The sequence below is a fragment of the Coccidioides immitis genome (genome assembly GCF_000149335.2).
Source record: "Coccidioides immitis RS genomic scaffold supercont3.1, whole genome shotgun sequence".
Classification (NCBI taxonomy): Eukaryota; Fungi; Ascomycota; class Eurotiomycetes; order Onygenales; family Onygenaceae; genus Coccidioides; species Coccidioides immitis.
In genome coordinates this window covers 4,561,224-4,578,769 of record NW_004504310.1, presented here as the reverse complement: position 1 = coordinate 4,578,769, position 17,546 = coordinate 4,561,224, and the positions used below count along the sequence as shown (strand labels likewise).

Here is a 17,546-nt window from a genome sequence, read left to right as displayed (position 1 = left end):
GCTATGCCGAAAAGGCAATTGAACGCTGGGCATCGTGGAACTTTCTGGAGTATCTTGACCGTGACACCGAAGAGTCAGAGGTTTTAAGGTTGTCTGAAAACATGAATGAGCTTATTCTCTATTTTGAATGACATTCGTGATGCTCGCATCAACCTCGCATTCTCTGCAGACTATGGAGTGGCGCGCATTGTGAGGGATGCGAAATGCCATTGTTTCCAGAATGGGCTTGATCATGTGCTAGGCGACATCAGGAATTGCTACCGTTACTTTTGCTTGAGTGACCTTCATGTAAAGATTTTGATTTCTGACTGCTGTCCTGATAACCAAGCGAAGTGTCACCAATCATCCCGTCGTTGCCCAGCCCCGATGCTATGGTGAGATGAATGCTACATCTGACTATCACCAGTAGCGGTGACAAATGCAGTATTCACATCGTTCTTCCATACACGAGCTATGTCAAGTTTAAACAATGCCCCTGCTTGAACTTCGGACAATGAGCTGTCCCGCCCCATTCACTAGCGAACACTATGTGGGCGGAATTCTGCTACACTATGCACTCTGTATCCAACTACAAGCGAGCAACCTCCAAAACGATCCTGTCCAGTAAATTGTTCCTTCATACTCTCCGTACGCAGGACGTAACTAAATGATACGGAGACCCCTGCCTAATCCCGGTCAAATACGGAGGACTTACGTACAATTCCCAAGATCTTACAAGTTGTTGACGACTGATGATCAACGACACTTTGTAACATGCGCCGAGAGAAATTGATGTCCGGAGCAGGAGGCAATCCTCGAAGAAGAAAAGCACATGATTTACAAAACCAGCGCGCATGAAATTCTCCTCAACCATATGAAACCCGGCCCTCTCTGGAATTCCTGGAGATACCGGCATTCTGTTCTTTCAAATACATATATCGAACTCCGACCACACTCGGCCCACCAGCCCTAAACTAACCAACAGCCACTCCAAGCACGCGGACTTTTGCTTGTTCGGGTGGCCCGGCACCCAATAAACACGAGACCACGGATAAAAAAAGGTTCACCGGAATTTACCAACCCAACCAGCCGTGCAAATCCCCGCTGATAAAAGCCACATTCTCGACTCTCTTTGCTGTCAAACTTTTGAAAAAGTGCCCCCTCTCACGGGTCCAGAGTAAGGGTTAAATATGCTTTTCGTCGTAGCCCCTGGCAGTTGATGGGCGAAGCGTTTCAACCCCCTACGCCCTTCAGCCACACAGATCTTCCACGTATCAATTCATCTAACGGCCTTTATGATCAAGGTCCAGTGCGCCGATCCGCATCTGGAGGACGAATCGCGGACACCAGAATTTCCTTTCGATGGCTGAGCTCCACAAACTACGGAGTATCGTGGCGTAAAGTTCACCAGTATGGTCTTGGCTATTAGTTTTGCAGAATCCTCTTCAGCGGGTGTTACGGGGCAGGCCAACCAGTATTGAGTTATATTTTATATAGAGACTGAGCAGCGATATCAATTTATGTACATAATATCGCGGATATCGCCCACTCGGCGCATGGGATTGGGATGCGCCGGAGCCGACAAAATACCATCCGTTTCTCCTCCGTATGCTTGTCCTATATTATCCCTGTTGAAACTCGCGTCCTCTGTAGGCTGAGAATTTCTGTAGCCGTTCGTCTTCTCTGCATGTTGCCTCAGTTTGAATTTCCTACTTTTTAAGCGTTTAGCCTGATATTGTTGCCCTTTGCGAGAGTTCCGTCTCATAGCCAGCATTGCAAAAGGAAGAGAATTGAAATGCGGTTTTCGTCAAGACTTCATATCCTCATCGGCTTAGCCGTAGTGGGAATTTTATATTTCTCATGGTACCTAGGCGTCTTTTCTGTGGAAACCCTGAGGAACGGTTACTTCGACAGTCCAGTTTCGTATAGACTGGTAGTCTTTGGGGATTCATGGAGCGATGACGGCACCATATACAGGCCACTTCAAACACAGGTGTGGCCGGAAATGCTCTGCGCCCAGGTAAACCAAAAAAAAAAAGAAAAGAAAAATACAAGTGTCCCAGGGAATCGTAAGAAAACGAAAAGCTGACGGCTTCCTGCAACAGTTCCAATGTACGCTGGAAGTCACAACGGATTCTCCCGATCCTTCATTCGGTGCGATCATCGACAACAGCGAACTCAACAACACGGGAGGGGAAACAGCGGCAGACCTTAATGATCAGATGTCTGGATGGTTGAATAAAGAAGAGGACGCCGCTCGCGGTGTCCTAGGAAAAGCAACCTCAAGACTAAAACAAAACACCATCTTTGTTGTGTCCTTCGGGACTTGGGATCTCTGGCAACTTGCCGCAGAAGACCTAGACACGGCTAGGGAATCCGTCCAACGAATTGTGGAGAAAATGTTTGCGTATTTGGATGAACTCGCAGAGATCTGGTCGCGCAAACACACTAAGATAATACTTTCACTGCCCGTGGATGTGACATTCCTACCTGCATTTAAGACGAGGCAAGGGGTTCTTCAAAAGGATGCCGTTAACTTGACTGACCACTGGCACAACGAAGTACGAAGCCGGGCTGAACAATGGAAAACCGGCTCGATTTTTTTGCTCGACACAAACTCGTTTCTCATTGACCAAGTTCGAGAAAGACAGCTGTGGGTTGGCGGGTTGATTGAGGGAGAAGACTTTGGTAAAAATGGTATCGCGTGGGAGAATGTCAACGAGCCTTGCGTCGGCCCAGCGAAGTCTCGGTTGAAACGGAAGACATGCAGTGACCCGGAAAAGTTTTTGTTCTGGTACGTTGCAATCCCTAGCAGCACGCTTTTTTTTTTTTTTTTTTTTTTTTTTTTTTTTTGCTTTTTCTCCCTGCATCAGATGCTAAATAGAAATCCGGTTCAGGGATTCACTGCATCTCGGGCCAGCGGCCCAGCAGTTATTGGCAGCAGAAGTTTTCAACGCCATCAAAGAACTGTGGTTGAAGTGAGATCTGAATCCTGGAATAGGAGTGGGAGAAACAGTCGCCGCCCACAGTGGACCATTTTGCAACCGATAACTTTTGGATGTTGGAGGATAGTTGGCTGAGGTCTACCCCTTACGGGTCGACGGTCCTTGTCTTGAATCAATAGGCAAGGATGCTAAGACGTTATCGCAGCAGCTCCCCGATTGCGCCACTCCGGGCATGGCGTCCCGGAATTTCCTACCTGCTTCCCATGTCGCCGCTGCAAGGCTGGACCTGTTTGGTATACGATTGGACCGGAGAATTGTTGAAAGGGGGCCGATCATGAGGATATGGTGACAGGAGAGGGCCGAGTGCACACGACTGCAGTGAAAAAAGCGTGGAAGCCAAGTCCCAGCCGGCTTAATTATCCGACACCAGCTATGTGAGAAGAGGTTCTGGAAAGTCAAGTGGAGGGATTCTGCATCTTGCCTGCTGTGCGACGATCCCGAAATACTCCTGTTATTGATACGTTGGTCAGAGGTTACGTTTGGCTCAGAGCTGGACATGTAAATCAATTCCTGTTTGTAGTCGCGGTACGCCAAAGCAAGGACAGATTTAATCATCGCATTGTTGCAGCTATTCGGTGATTGGATGTCTCACATAAAAGAAGGTGATGGTGCATCTCGCCGCATTCAGGCGCTGCGCCAGACAAAGGACCCAAAGACAATAGTTCCCCAGCCCAGAGGTAAGAGGATCTTTTTATTTTCTTTTTTTGTTTCAGACAAGAGTCAGCTTAACCATCACAACAGCTGTCAAGGCAGAAGTGCATCGGATGACTGCAATTGTTTGCAATATGATAGTTTTTATAAGTGTGCAAATTGAGGAAACAAAGAATCTCAGGTCATGGTTTAAAATAAGATCATTCCCAGAACAATAATAAACATCTTGAAAAGTCACGATGGTTTAGGACCAAGGCACACGGGAAGAGGGAGGAGGATACCTACAACTTGTTCGAAAGCCTGCCACTTGCAATTGGCCTATCATTAATTTTTCATGTCTTACGATCGAGTGTTGCCCCGGCCGCTTGGCCTTTGCTATGATTTTACCGGACGGGATCTACCAGCCAACACGTTGCTGGATCATAAAATCATGGCAGATAGTTTGAATGGGAGCACATTCAACAAGCCTGTTTATCAACCGTCAGTCCAATTGGAAATGAACTTTGCTGCCCCAGCGACTGCGCGAACTCCGGCGCTTGAGCTGGGTATGAGCTCCAAGCAAGCACACGTTACAGAAGGCGGCCCAGTCCTGTCTTTGCCGTTGAGCCGAAAACGAGTTCCGACCGTTGCCAGCTGCCACCTCGCTCGAGAGGAGCGTGCAACGTCTGCAGGCTCGACAAAGTCTACCTCCTCAAAAGACTCTAACGTGCAATTCTGTCTTTGCCAGCCAGATCCAAAGATACCACGTCCCAGGAATGGTGTGTAGGTCCTTTTCTTTTCTTTTCTTTTCTTTTTTTAAGTTCAATTTCTCTCTGTTCTGTGCGTGAACGAGGATAATTATGTGCTTTGGGACAGAATGAAAGAATCCAAACATCTATACTAATCATATGGTCCAACAACCAGCTTTCATCTTGTTCAGACAACATTTTCAATCTGCTGTTGTTGCCCAAAATCCGGGTCTTGCGAACCCTGATATTTCCAAAATAATTGGCGAAAAATGGAGAACTCTCCCGAACGAATCCAAACAAGAATGGAAAAATCTTGCGGAAGTGAGTCATCTTGACTTTTCGCAGAGTGCTTAGCTTGAAATAATATTTCTAACAAGATGCTAGGAGGAAAAAGCAAGGCACCAGCAGCAGTATCCCGATTATCGATATCAACCGCGACGTTATGGACGAAAGGGAAGCAGCGCTGGCAACACCAGTTCGGGAATTAGCAACAACCCTACTGGTGCATCTGTCTGCAGTAGGTGTGGTGGGAGAGTTATGAACCCTCCATCGACTCCTACAGCTTCTTTTGGCCCGCCTTTGCAGACTCAGGACGACTCTTCCGTCCAGCCACAGGCCAGCCAGAAAACGGATAGCAGTGTCAATAGTCGTTTTGTAAGAAAAGAAGCCAGATCGGCGAGCCCAATCCAATCGAATTCTATTTTCGAATGGGGAAGCGCGTTTCAACCGCAATACCATGACGACAACGCCCGACTCTCCCCGGGAACTAAACGCCGGCGCTGCGAATTCTTCCCTCCCCGGCGGGACTTGGATCCGGGGAATGGGTATTCTTCGCGGAGCATGTCGTTTTCGCGACCAGACTTGCTGCAGCAGAGGAATCCCTATGTGATGGAGCCCCAGCGACCGTACGGAATGAGAAGCTACTCAGAACCTGATCACGACGCAAGCCTAACTTTGCCACCATTGCAGACACTATCTGCTTCTCAGCGGAATCGCCAAAATGAAGTTGAGGCCATGGTCATGACGATTCCATTCGTCAATAAAATCAAAATGTTATCGAAAATCTCACCCCCTTTCACAACAACAAGACCCGCACGGGAGAGGCACGGCGCTGTGATTGCAGTCGAGGGCCAGGCCTCGGAGTCCGTCCGGTGCGTTGTGCGATACTTACAGAGCGTGCTTTCGTCCAAAGATGGACAGATTGTTCGCGTCTTTGATGGACCAAATCTGGACTCGTCAAAGTCCCCAAGCATGGCTGAGGACATGCGTGATGCCACGGTGCAATACTTGGAAACCATATCAGCGTGGCACAAAATCTCCGAAGAGATCATGCATTTCATCAATGACTCTCGTGCAGTGGGAATAAATCAGCTTGAACATGGCAAGCTTTCAGCTGAACTGTCTCCAAAATCGCTTGCACCTCGCCCGAACATGGCAACACAGGATTTGGACGGTGCAGTTCCCATTTCGCCAGACTCGGCTTTTCGGATAGCTCTGGTCCCCCGATACCAGCTCAGCACCGCCGATGCGCACGCATGCGCAACACCCATCAATGACTCGTACGCTCCGATTGATCACTGGCAGTGGATGGCGTCCCTTTGGCGGGGCTGTGTCGGTCCTGATGTCACAGTGTACGTACAAGACTGCGAGCATGAAGAGTTGATCAAGTTTGGAGAAGGGAATCCTGTGGAGAACCGCCTGGACGATGCTCGAACACTGGCAGTAAGACGCCTTGCTGAGTCTGCGAACTCGATTGAGGAGAAGGCGCTTAGAAGGATTGGATTTGAGGTGGATGAGTTCTTGAGGAGATGAGGAGACAGAATTCATATCTGCAAGTGTCTTTCTTTCAACATTAGTATTTCCATAAGCGTGGCATGTACTCTATCTTTGGCGTTGGAACTTTTTTTTCGTGTTTTTTGTGTCTTGCGTTCTCTCTCGCGAGCGTATCGGCTCAAGCCGGGCAGGCCATCTGGGATGGTGCTATGTTTGGCCCAAACCTATATAACTAGCTAAATAACGATCAAATAATTGCTAATGTTAAATAGTAAACAATTCCAGGAATTGACTTTTGATGATTTGGCTAAAATTGTTCGGCTATCGCCTGTGGAGTTGCTTCGGGCATGTTGTATCCGTTGTACTCTGTAGATTCCCATTTTCAAATGGTGACTGGGTCGTTTGGTTCTTTCTTGCGTCCCTGTGGGCGGGCTCGAGCTCCTCGACTTCTCCCGATCAGCGCCACTGAGGTCAGCCATTTTTATTGAAAACAGCCCAGGTGGTTTAGTGGTATAATTCTCGCTTAGGGCAAAGTTCCGATTCCACAATGATATCGAAGCTATTCAAACCCGAAGCCTTCCTTGGGGGAAATGCGAGAGGTCCCGGGTTCGACTCCCGGCTTGGGCCTTTTTTTTTTATTTTTTTGAACACTCCAGAAATCTATTTTTGAATTCCTTTCCTTCAAGCGCCCCGTCCTATACGCAAATTTCCTCAGTCGGGAACGACATCGACAACGCCTTCAAAACGTGCAAAGAGACAAGCTTCCAGTTTAACAAGTTTGACCACTGCGTACTCCGTACGGAGTAACTACCGAGTCTGTAGTTAATTGGCTAGCCGCCTAGGAAGATTTGAAGATCGTCTGTGATCGTCGGAGTATATGCAGCCAAGTACTCCGTACTCCGTACTACGAAAGATCTTCCGTTACAACAGCCTACGGAGTACACGCATCTGCCAACGCCTAACATCCTGTATATGAGATCATAAAGCATAATGGAGGTTTGATATAGCAGTTAGTTAATTGACTACGGAGTGCGGAGTACATAGAGAAGTATATTCCAAAATAACATGTATAATTGGTTGTCAGGGGGGCGGGGTTTCAAAAGATAGCTGCAAGTGCCGAAATAAAAAGGAGTGTACGGAGCAGAGGAGATATAAATAAGCCCAAGAGAAAAGTCGCAATATCGAAGAACCCACAAAGGCACGCCTTGCCGCGACCGAGTTGTCCGTAACAAGCCCGTCGCAGGTTAATCCTGCGAGCATGCCAAAACCATGAACCTTCCCTTCCTTTCCCTTCACCAAAACAACATACTACACACACGTTTGTATGCCTTTCGAGACCTTAAAGCTTACTCGCTGCAGGAACTAATCCGAGAACGCTGTGTGATCGCAGCGGTCATGTCATACTGCAGAGCCATGCAATGCCGCGAGGTCGAACCTGTTTAGCGGCGCGGACACCAGCAGCGGCCACGAGCCCAAACGCAGTAGGGAGTGCCTGGTGGGCAGCAATAGCCACGGCACCTGCCCCTGCATGGGATGCAACCTAATCCATCGCCGAGGCGAGTTAGTACACAAGGGAGAAAGGGAGAGACCGAACATAGCTTGGCCAGCTTACGTGCTTGGTTGGAGAGCTGAGCAAGAATATTGTTATCCTCCTGCAGAACCTCGTTTTGTTCGGTGCCTTTTCCAAGTGACACTCATCATGAGTTTCATGCAGCCACGTCCCATCCGGACACTAGTTTCAATAGGAAGCAGGGAATACTAAGAGCGTCGCTCTCGACGGGAATGGCCATAACGCTGGCAACTTGTAGACCAAGCAGGGACAGGATATAAGAGGGCTTCATGGTTTCCTTTGGAGGCGGATTTGAAACGAAAAATCAAATTGTTCGCTGATTGTGGGCTTATTTGATCGTGCAAGGGAGGCTTTTGGTACCCATAAACTCGAGTCGTGTGCTCCATTTTATACCCTTTGGACAGCTCTGCGGCTCAACTCGTCGCCACATCCATCACTATAAGGATCGTACCGAGAAGGCTAGGCGTATGAGTCCCGATCGCCACTGGAAATCTTGTGATCTGGTAACTTGTCCTTTCTTTCGTCGCATTTGTTGAGAGGCAGGTTGGATGAAAACACGCATTGCCGTACATATGCCTTTTAAGGATATTCTAAAGAGAGCCCAAGTAATCTAGAGCCTTTTTCCGAGAGTCGGATAACAAAATACGGGAAGGATAGTATCACAAATAGACATCAGGATTATTATCCAGCACGCATGACTGATAAAGAGGAGGGAAACAGTGTTGTGGTGTTCGTATTCCACGAGGGCACGAGGGAATATCTGACCCTGATCCTAACTTACACAAACGCTGATGTGATAAATATGGATATTCCCAAGGTGACATGAATGAGAGTTTGTCCTGAGCCTGGACCTTGTGGTAATCTCGGACCATATGTTCGATGTCACGTTGCACATGGGAGTACGTCTTTCTGCTCTGGGGTAATCTAGGCTAGCCAGATATATCTAACACTGGGATGGTTGGATATCGGCAAAGGAATCCTTTACATTTATGGCATCTGCTCCAATACAAATGTTCGCACTGCTGCAGCACATTTGAGATATTTTCTCGGATTCCAAAGGGCGTACAAACATATGAGCAGAAAACAACGATGCCATCAGAAGCTCCACCGTGAACATGACCCTCGGTATGTTATTGCAGAGTGTTCATACGCTGCCTGACACCAGTGGCTCCCATAAAACAACCAAGGGATAGGGATAGAAAAGTCATGACCAAGGTCCTAGATAGTAGTTTGACCGGTCAAGCCCTCTAGGTTGGAACGCTCTCAGGCGTAACATGTGTTTGGAATAAGGAATGGTGTTCAAATGACCAAAGGCATGAATGCTAGCTGGTCGGACGCTGCCACCCGAGCCAGCCGAGCTTCATTTCCCTTATTCGGTAAGATTATGGACTTGGGTGACTTAGGTGTCGAGACAGCAGGACTTAAACGAGATATAAGATCGGATTAGAAGACTAGACCCTTGCTAGGGCAAAGAGAATCCACTTGGATGCTTCGTGATGGTGATGGAAGTGCAACGACGTAAAGTGGGCCATGTCGTTGACTTGTCAAAAGGTTCGAGAAAGAGATACATGATTTAACAGCATCATGTCTTCCGTACGAAGTGAAAAGGACATGGAAGTCAAAGACCTCTCCGCGTTTTCGCGGATCGTCTCAAGCCTTATTCAAGCATGAGCATTCCCATCGGGTTAGGGATTCAAGCGTCTGCGGCTGAGAACCAACACATGCTGCAACTCCAGCCAGTCAGGTCAAGCAGAGACCCCACCAAAACGAATATCGACCCCTGTTGATCCAGCCATGGAATCGAATATGCTAGAACATGGCACAGCACCTTCTGATCTGCCTTCCTCCCACCGGCACATCGGGGTCTCATACTCGCCAAGGCACAGCTGTGGATCTAGATGGAAGCCGTTGGTGGTCGATGGCAAGAATGATTTGCAAAACGCGCCCAGTGTCTCTGTGGGACTCGCATTCGTCGCATGATGTACGGAGTACAGAGCAGTTACTCCGTATTCCGTTTGTTGATGGAGATAAATGGAGGATATGTCGTGGGCCTCCGTGCGGCGGTTTGAATTTTGGGGATTTGTGATTTCGCCTCGGATCAGCCCGCTACCGACGCAAGGATGAGGGCGCGTCGTGTCGCGTCAATCACTTTAACTGAACGAGCTCGTTATGGAACGTACCAAGTGTTTGGTCTAGTTAATTGGCGTGGAGGGTTTCCGGGATGCTGTTTGCTCCGTTTGTTGCTGGGTGGAATTTGGACATCGGCTTCACAGGGCGCGGTGTGACCTCTACCATTATTACGATACGCGGTTTGCGAATCTACACTCTCCGTCATATATGGACGATATGATATATTTGCCGCATGCGTAGTTTAGGAGCTCGCGATTCTTGTGTCGCTGCTAAACGAACCAGGTGGGAGATGTAGTGGTTCTGGGACGAGGTCGCTCGCACAATCCCATTCTGGCTTGCTTGGCTCGATTAATATGAAACTGTGCTTGAGTGTACTGTGCGCGAGTCGGCCTCGTAGTTGAATGCGCTGAAACCGTAGCTCTATCGAAATTGCACTGCCGAGTTCGGTTGGTGAATATGAGTGTCGTCTAAATCCGATTTTCGACCACTTTCAAAAAGAAATACCGTCGGCTGAGAAAGAAATGTAGATTGACTAGAGGCGAATATTCCCGAAGGCGTGGATATGCGCATAGATGGATACCAACTCCGTCCACGCCGGAAAACGTCGAAAGGCAATCCGGAAGTTTCTGGTTGACTTAAAACTGCTCCCGAGGTGTGCCTATTCACGCTCTTTGCGCTCTTCGTGCTCTTTATACTGCTCTGTCATATAAAATCGGCGGGGATCGTCATAGATGACTCCTGTCTTCAATGCTGTTAGCGGAGCCGGACAGAAACAGGAGCGGAGATGGACGGGCGTGTGCCTTTAACAGAGACATGTGATCCTGCTTCGGGGACACGTCGTCGAGTACTGTCATTGCATGCTCCAAATTGAACGTTGCTGAGAAGCGCGTACATTCGAATCGATTAGCATCCGGATGTTCCCACGGGTTGTCTAGATCTATTGTCCATGTGTGACGATCTCCAATCTTTCGAGCGCATACAAACTCTCGGAGCTCAGAGGCTGGTTTCCGTTTCCATATCTCCATAGGAACCGCGGTGAAACCCCTTCCTTCGTATTTGAGCAACGCTCTTTCTTCCAAGTCTCCGCACCTTTTAAGGATACACATTTGCCGCTTGACGAAGGTCGCCTTAGGGAAAACACTGTAAGCTTTGGAGTATGTGATGAAGTTCATAACAGCGCTCCCATAGAAGGATGCTAGGATGAACTTGACTGGATTTGTCCAGGTTCGAATAAAGGCAAGTCGTATTACTCGGTCTCCCTGTGTAAACGTCTTCATTTTAAACTTGTTTGAGGAACAGCCGCTGCAGAAAGTATCAGGACAGCACCAGGTTGCAGGGCAGGATGATTCTGCGGAATATCCTTCAATCTCCACAAAATACTGGACCAAATCAACCATATAGGCGGAATATGGCGCGAAGATATCCATGCCGGTTTCGGGGAAGTACTCCCCATAGAAGAATTGTAGAGCTAAGTGGCCCGAAATGATAGCGTTCGCGCGCTTCATCAGCTGACGGAGACGATAGGGATCCTCGACGAAACGGGCTAAGGGCCGGTTAATATCCCATTGTCTGGCATGAACACATTCGTAAAGGGATCGCATAGTCCGACACGTCATACACAAGCGCAGCATTGATATATTATCCAGAGCATCGACAAGAGACAGGCAAACCGGATAGTATCTAGCCGGGTCGAATACGTCGATAAAGGATAGCATCGTGTCACCGTCGTTCTTCCCCACAAGACCCGTTGGGATAAGAGAGTGTCGGTTTCGAATCTGAGCCAAACACATTCCTGGAGGTGTACGGAGTACCTGGGGAGGTTTTGTGCCTGTAACTGCTGTTTACCTCTCATGCGCCTTTGGGAGTTACCTGTCGGAGACTGCTCATAAGGTATGAAGCCCCTGCCTTCATATGGACCAATTAGCCGCTAACCATGTAGTGACTAGTTTGTTGGTCAATTAACTAGTTAACTCGGGACTAAGCTGATGAAATGCCACTCCAACGCAATTTGTGTTATTAACTTATTCCGCAAGCGATGACACTGTGCACGCTGAACTAGCGCCTCCAGCTGATGTGATTAGTGGCCAAATTGTCAGGGAAGCCAGAACAAGAGATGAAGCGATATCTCGGCTATCTAACAGTCCCATTGCCTGGCTGATATTTGGAGCAATTTTTTTTCGTCTTGATTTTCACTGATTTACTTTTGTAGTGTAGATGGAAAGCTAGTTTTCATTTAAATATCATGTAACTTTATACTGTACTCTGTAGTTACATCCCCCCATCTATTCTTGTGAATAATTAATTACCATAAGGTATCACAATGTTCAAGCCCTGAGAGCTCATCTATTCAGCAGGGCGGTCCATGATAAGTGCGCCACAAAACACCCTATATCTCAAAGAACACCCCTAAAGCTTTTTACTTTTTCTTGCGCTTCTAACAAAAGGGTAGCTCACAAGAACATCGAATCACTTGTAGTGAGTATCTTGCATCTCCTGCGTCGCAGATCCATCTAGCTCAACAAAGTTGTCGCTCTCGTTTGCATTGTGCTTGGATGCTAGTTCTGCTACCTCCTGCTGTGGTCGCCGCGGGACCTCTCGCATATGCGGTTGAAATGATTCATGGTATGAAGGTTTGGGTCTTCTGAAGTATCTACCGAATGCAACGAAGGCAAGAAGTAATATTATCGGGACACCGATGCCCACTCCGACGCCTAATCCAACCTTTGCATTTGAATTTAGCCCTTCTGCCGCTTGCGGTTCTATAGTCGCATCCGATGGACTGGGTGTTGTAGTAGAAGGTACAGTAATAGAGATACCGGTCTGGTCCGACGTGGTAGAAATTGACCTTGTTGATGTGATAGACTCATCTGTGGTTATATTGAAGTAGTGCGAGATAAAGTGTTTGGGAGCGCCTCGATTGAACCAGAAGAAGAACACATTTGAGAAGCTCAAGTCGAAATCGTAGGTCTGCACGGTCCAGGTGAAGTTCGTCGGTGCATCCCTACTCGAGGCCGCTTTTCCGTTTGTCAGTCCTGCAGAACCACATCCAGTGAGCTAGAAAGATACGCACAGTACAAAACGCTGCCAAAAGTTGCTCCATCATTGGTGGGATATTGGTGCCAAATCGATATGTTGTAGACTGTGAATTCCGTTTTCCACGAGATTACCTGTTGTTCTCCAATCAACCAGACGGGGTTTCGTCCGCCTGGTGCTGGATTAAGGAATCTGTTCCTCTCTGGATTGAATCCGAGTACTCCGCCAGCAGCCACAAACAGATTGAGGAGGAGGGGCAAGAAACTACCCATGGTGAATAGTGAAAAAAAAATTAGGAAGTTTCTCAAGACATTGCCCCTAGTGAATTGTCAGTCATAAACTGTCGGCGAGGACTCCGTCCATGAGTAGGGGAAAAAAAATTGTTGCAGGGAAGACTACGGAGTACACCATGTGCAATGCTCGGGTATATACCAGCCTCCCTGTTAGCACTGCCTGCTGCGGAGGACCCCAATCCATTGTCGAATCGCAGGCTATTGGATGGCAGTGCGGTACTTTTACATTGCAGATCCACCCGTGGTGCTGGGCAGTCCTGGTTACGAGATCGGCATGAACGGTTCTGACGGGCTGAGCGCAACAAGGTTGCATGCGAGCGCTATCCTGGAGGGGTCCCTGGCCCTGTTGATTTTCCGCGTCCCAAGCTGAAGGGTATCGAATTTGCACAAGAAAACGCAGAGGCAGGGCTAGCCAGTGACAAAGCCGTCAGCCAGACAGACAAACAGCCCCGATAAACAGACTTGATACAGGCCGAAGATCGCCCCGTCAATACCGCGTGTGACTGGTTTCGAGGGAAGCGGTCCTGCGTTCCCAGAATTCCCCCGTCCGTGTGTGGAAGAGGATACTGCTCGAAGCATGTGGCGTGTCCTCGGATTCCCCAGAGCCTCACAGCGGTAGTTATTAAGATTGACCAACTCAGAACTGAGAACACCGGCTGGTCCCTGGCGAGTGCGAAGGATGCAGCACTGCGACCTCCAACTTCCGTCCGTCACAGCCCGGTGGCTGTTGGGCTCGGCCAAGACATCGGGGGCCGCGGGGCCTTGGCGCAAGCAGTCAGTCCGGGCATTCCTCCCGCCTCCCAGTTTTGTGATTTGGCCCAGTCTTTGATCCTTCAAACGGAGCGCTGGGCATTCGCGAGAGACTTAGATACGAATGGGCAAGCCTGGGGATTTTCTCTGCTCGTAGCCTGCTGCGGCCTCATTCTTCTTGCTCTCCTGGGCATTCCTCGACAATGATAGGCGCGCATCATGGAGAATATACGGCTTGCTTGATGCTGCCCAGGCGAGCGAAACCTTCGCCTCTTGACCCCGTCGGGAGCAGGACACACGTATTGTCCATGTCCTGTCCGCACAGACTGGAGAAATCGTCTTGATGATTGAGATATAACTTTTCGCTTTTGGACCTCATATGGAACCTAGGGATATGTGGCCTGAATTCGTTACAGCCATGCATATTGGAATGTTGTTAGTAAAAAGTCGGGATCCAGCCGAGTATACTCTCGGAGTGTCATAACTCATTGATGCGCTGTTTCGGATACTCGCTATACATACGCGCTTTTGTCCTTTATTTTAAGGGGGATGGAGACTCGGCGCTAGCAGCTTATCAATCGGCGCAGTGCCACCAATGGTCCGTTGAAAATAACGGAAGGGCAATATAATAGTCAGGGTGCGAAGGTCTCGGAGCAGAGTAACGGATCGAATTGTTCCTTCTGCTCGCTTGCGGAGCGTCTGTTGGATTATGCCCCCTCTACGGGTGATTCAGGCGGTTATAACAGAGCCCAAAAAAGTGCATACGGGAAAGTCAGCAAAAGAGCAATGTTATCATCGAAGGTTTCACATGCTTCTCATAGCTCTTCAGAACGCCTCTGGGCCTTGACCTTTTCGCAGTTTGTTTCTCTCTTTGTCTTCCCCTGATCTGAGGTGCCCGGTTTGAAATAATACCTAGACAGACCAGGCAGACGATGTCCACCTAAAATATTAGTAAACGGCACCTGGTCATGGCTTTCTCTGAGGTTGACCTGCATAGCTACACGCGGATATATGAGTAGATTCTCAATCACTATTGCAGAGTTAACAGTGATCATAGGGATATCGATCCTAGGGCCTACCAGCCGAGTCGAGCGGTTGAGAAAGCTGACGTCATTCGAAACAAGCTTCATGGCTGGTACTGTAGGAGTTTAACTGGCTACTCTGGTTAATAGGGAATCGGGCCGCGAGTGAGAACGAACTACGTCGTGGCAACAATGGAGAGTCTGGGGCCCACGATTTGCTGCTGACAAATACTATGTGACCTACGAAGTACTGTGAAATCTGTGAGTGGGTGTGAATTTGTAAACAAGAGATGTAGGAGTCGCGCTGGATAGCCGGATATTGTGAACCCTTGGATTTTCTGTCTTCATTTTGAAGCTTGAAATTATTTGACTTCGGAGGTCCTCCCCGAGTGCGGAGTCGTCTCGGTGTTCTCCCGTGAGTCATGGGCCGTGGCGAGTCTAAACAAGCCAGTATGCTTGTTAGAGAGATTACAGGCACAGAGTGGCGAAATCGGAGTTATGAGTTCCGATGGGAGACACTTCAAGACAGGCAGCTAAAATGCACAGACCCGATACAAGCGAAGGGATCCTGGAATCCACTTGACGATCACACTTCGTACCCTGAATTGACTCTATGGACGCCGAGTGGAGGCATCCATCTTGATAGCCCTTCCGAATTCCAGCGAAACGCCTAAGGTGATTTTGAAACCTCGTAGGCTTCAGGTGAGTGTATGCTGAGCCTTAACTCACCAGGTTCATTCCAAGAAACCATGTCGGAAGACAGCGGCAACAAACCAACTACCACCAGCTTAACTCCATTCCCTGGCAGCCCGGAACCTTACAGCATTTTTGATAAAACACAAAAAGTGTTGATTGTTCTCATAGTCTCAGCTGCCGCAACCTGTGAGTGCAGGGCATCGTTTAGTGGTAGATAAGGCATCTGGCTAAAGGATTTCAAGTCTCCGCGATAGCATCAAACATTTACTTTCCAGCCCTTCTGGCAATCGCTCACGATTTCAATGTTTCTATCGAGCTTATCAACCTCACGATTACCTCGTATCTGTTGTTTCAAGGCATATCACCCAGCCTCTGGGGTCCAATATCTGATGTTAAGGGCCGTCGGACGGCATACGCCTGCACCCTGATTGTAGCAATCGGTGCGTGTGTTGGTCTTGCGAAGGCCAAGAACTATGCTACCCTAATCATTTTGAGGTGTCTGCAGAGCGCAGGCAGTGCGAGCACGATCGCCATTGGCTCCGGCGTGGTAGGCGATATCACCACACGCGCTGACCGCGGAGGCTACATGGGATTCTTCCAGGCAGGATTGTTGGTTCCTATTGCAGTGGGTCCAGTGATAGGGGGAGCTCTTGCTGGAGCTCTCGGGTGGAGAGCTATATTCTGGTTCCTTACCATCTACAGCACTGCTTTATTCCTACTGACCATGCTTCTGCTTCCTGAAACGCTCAGGTCCATTGTTGCGAATGGAGGTTGCACCCCATCGAATTGGTTCGCCCGATACCCGCTCAATATCTACCAACGGCTCACCAGAGTGACTTGGAACCCGAAAGAAGCGCATCAACAGTTGACCACCACAAAACGCGTTCAAGTTCTCGGGCCATTTCGAATCCTCATCAGAAAAGATGCAGCTCCAATAATTGTGTTTCTTGCCATCTACTTCGCCGTCTGGCAAATGAGTATTACCGCCATGTCCACTCTCTTCGGGGAGCTATATGGTCTATCTGAGTTTCATATCGGCTTGACGTTCATTGCAAATGGTACAGGCGGTATAATTGGCACGGTGATTACCGGTAAGATTTTGGACATCGACTACCGTCATGTTCAGGCCAAATATACAAGCCATCACGGACTGACGGAACCGGGAAGCACTCGACCCAGGGTAATCCGGGAAAACGACGATTTTCCGCTAGAGGATGCCCGTCTCCGTCGCATTTATATTTTCTTGTTATTGCAATGTATGTCGATTCTACTCTTTGGCTGGACAGTCCAATTTCCGGAAAATGTCCACATCGCGGCTCCTATTGTTTCCACTTTCATCACGGGTTGGACAGCTGTGTCTATACAAGCAATCGTCACGACGTATTTGGTCGACCTCTTTCCCGACCAGAGCGCCGCCGCTACCGCGAGCTTGAACCTCGCCAGATGCTTGTTCTCGGCGGGGGGTGCAAGCTTTGTGATCCCGATGGTAAATGGCGTTGGAGCCGGGGTGGCATTCACGATCTGTGTTGTGGTACAGATTGTTGCGGTGGCCGGACTAATCGTGCAGTGTAAATATGCTAGAAAATGGAGGAAGAGACGAGAAAACATGGACTAAACTGTTGGTGACGGGATGACATTCGCAGGCCTACGTATGGTTGGACGCGAAAATAAGCAAAGCTGGATAAGCCTATGTTACAGTCCAGAACGGGGCCAAGACAGGGCACGTAGATAGGCAAGAAATCATTTTTTTTCGCTAGAGAATATATTGTATATACATACATACACTCATCGTGGTCTAATGGGAATTTCTTATCATCTTTTGCACTTAGAATTGGATTGGGATAAGTTTTCCCTCGGGAAAGCTACTGCGATAGGCTCCTTCACCAAATTGATCCCATCTCACGGGGTATATTTGT

At 48.6% G+C, this 17,546-nt stretch overlaps 7 protein-coding genes and 1 non-coding gene across 8 annotated transcripts; 4 read left to right on the top strand and 4 right to left on the bottom strand.

Annotated features, from left to right (window-relative positions):
- Window positions 1-1,774: 1,774 nt before the first annotated feature.
- CIMG_01483 (uncharacterized protein) lies at window positions 1,775-2,961 on the top strand (the record flags this gene model as incomplete). The annotated part of the gene is made up of 3 exons (XM_001247711.2): window positions 1,775-1,999; window positions 2,085-2,773; window positions 2,877-2,961. The coding sequence occupies 3 exons, from the start codon at window positions 1,775-1,777 to the stop codon at window positions 2,959-2,961; spliced, it is 999 nt and encodes a 332-aa protein (XP_001247712.2).
- A 1,104-nt stretch (window positions 2,962-4,065) lies between these two features.
- CIMG_12783 (HMG box transcriptional regulator) lies at window positions 4,066-6,175 on the top strand (the record flags this gene model as incomplete). Its single annotated transcript, XM_001247712.2, has 3 exons — window positions 4,066-4,393; window positions 4,539-4,684; window positions 4,748-6,175. The coding sequence occupies 3 exons, from the start codon at window positions 4,066-4,068 to the stop codon at window positions 6,173-6,175; spliced, it is 1,902 nt and encodes a 633-aa protein (XP_001247713.2).
- A 454-nt stretch (window positions 6,176-6,629) lies between these two features.
- On the top strand, window positions 6,630-6,763 carry CIMG_15027. The gene has a single exon. It is a non-coding gene; the product is annotated as a tRNA-Pro (tRNA).
- Window positions 6,764-7,529: 766 nt separating this feature from the next.
- Window positions 7,530-8,092, bottom strand: CIMG_10756 (uncharacterized protein; the record flags this gene model as incomplete). The annotated part of the gene is made up of 3 exons (XM_012358888.1): window positions 7,530-7,676; window positions 7,749-7,868; window positions 8,075-8,092. The coding sequence occupies 3 exons, from the start codon at window positions 8,090-8,092 to the stop codon at window positions 7,530-7,532; spliced, it is 285 nt and encodes a 94-aa protein (XP_012214311.1).
- A 2,402-nt stretch (window positions 8,093-10,494) lies between these two features.
- On the bottom strand, window positions 10,495-11,626 carry CIMG_01485 (uncharacterized protein; the record flags this gene model as incomplete). The annotated part of the gene is made up of 2 exons (XM_001247713.2): window positions 10,495-10,574; window positions 10,627-11,626. The coding sequence occupies 2 exons, from the start codon at window positions 11,624-11,626 to the stop codon at window positions 10,495-10,497; spliced, it is 1,080 nt and encodes a 359-aa protein (XP_001247714.2).
- A 419-nt stretch (window positions 11,627-12,045) lies between these two features.
- On the bottom strand, window positions 12,046-13,184 carry CIMG_01486 (uncharacterized protein). The gene is made up of 2 exons (XM_001247714.2): window positions 12,907-13,184; window positions 12,046-12,850 (listed from the first exon to the last, which is right to left on the bottom strand). Exons 1-2 carry the CDS (start codon window positions 13,139-13,141, stop codon window positions 12,303-12,305), a joined length of 783 nt encoding a protein of 260 aa, XP_001247715.1. The 5' UTR covers window positions 13,142-13,184; the 3' UTR covers window positions 12,046-12,302.
- Window positions 13,185-13,570: 386 nt separating this feature from the next.
- On the bottom strand, window positions 13,571-14,291 carry CIMG_12782 (uncharacterized protein; the record flags this gene model as incomplete). The annotated part of the gene is made up of 2 exons (XM_001247715.2): window positions 13,571-13,993; window positions 14,145-14,291. 2 exons carry the CDS (start codon window positions 14,289-14,291, stop codon window positions 13,571-13,573), a joined length of 570 nt encoding a protein of 189 aa, XP_001247716.2.
- A 1,392-nt stretch (window positions 14,292-15,683) lies between these two features.
- On the top strand, window positions 15,684-17,461 carry CIMG_01488 (MFS multidrug transporter; the record flags this gene model as incomplete). Its single annotated transcript, XM_001247716.2, has 2 exons — window positions 15,684-15,816; window positions 15,873-17,461. 2 exons carry the CDS (start codon window positions 15,684-15,686, stop codon window positions 17,243-17,245), a joined length of 1,506 nt encoding a protein of 501 aa, XP_001247717.2. The 3' UTR covers window positions 17,246-17,461.
- Between the last annotated feature and the right edge of the window lie 85 nt (window positions 17,462-17,546).

Coding starts and splice junctions, on each gene's coding strand:
- CIMG_01486 (XM_001247714.2), bottom strand. CDS start 13,141: ATGGGTAGTTTCTTGCCCCTCCTCCTCAATCTGTTTGTGGCTGCTGGC. Junction 12,851..12,906: donor TTTTGGCAGCGTTTTGTACT/GTGCGTATCTTT, acceptor CAAACGGAAAAG/CGGCCTCGAGTAGGGATGCA.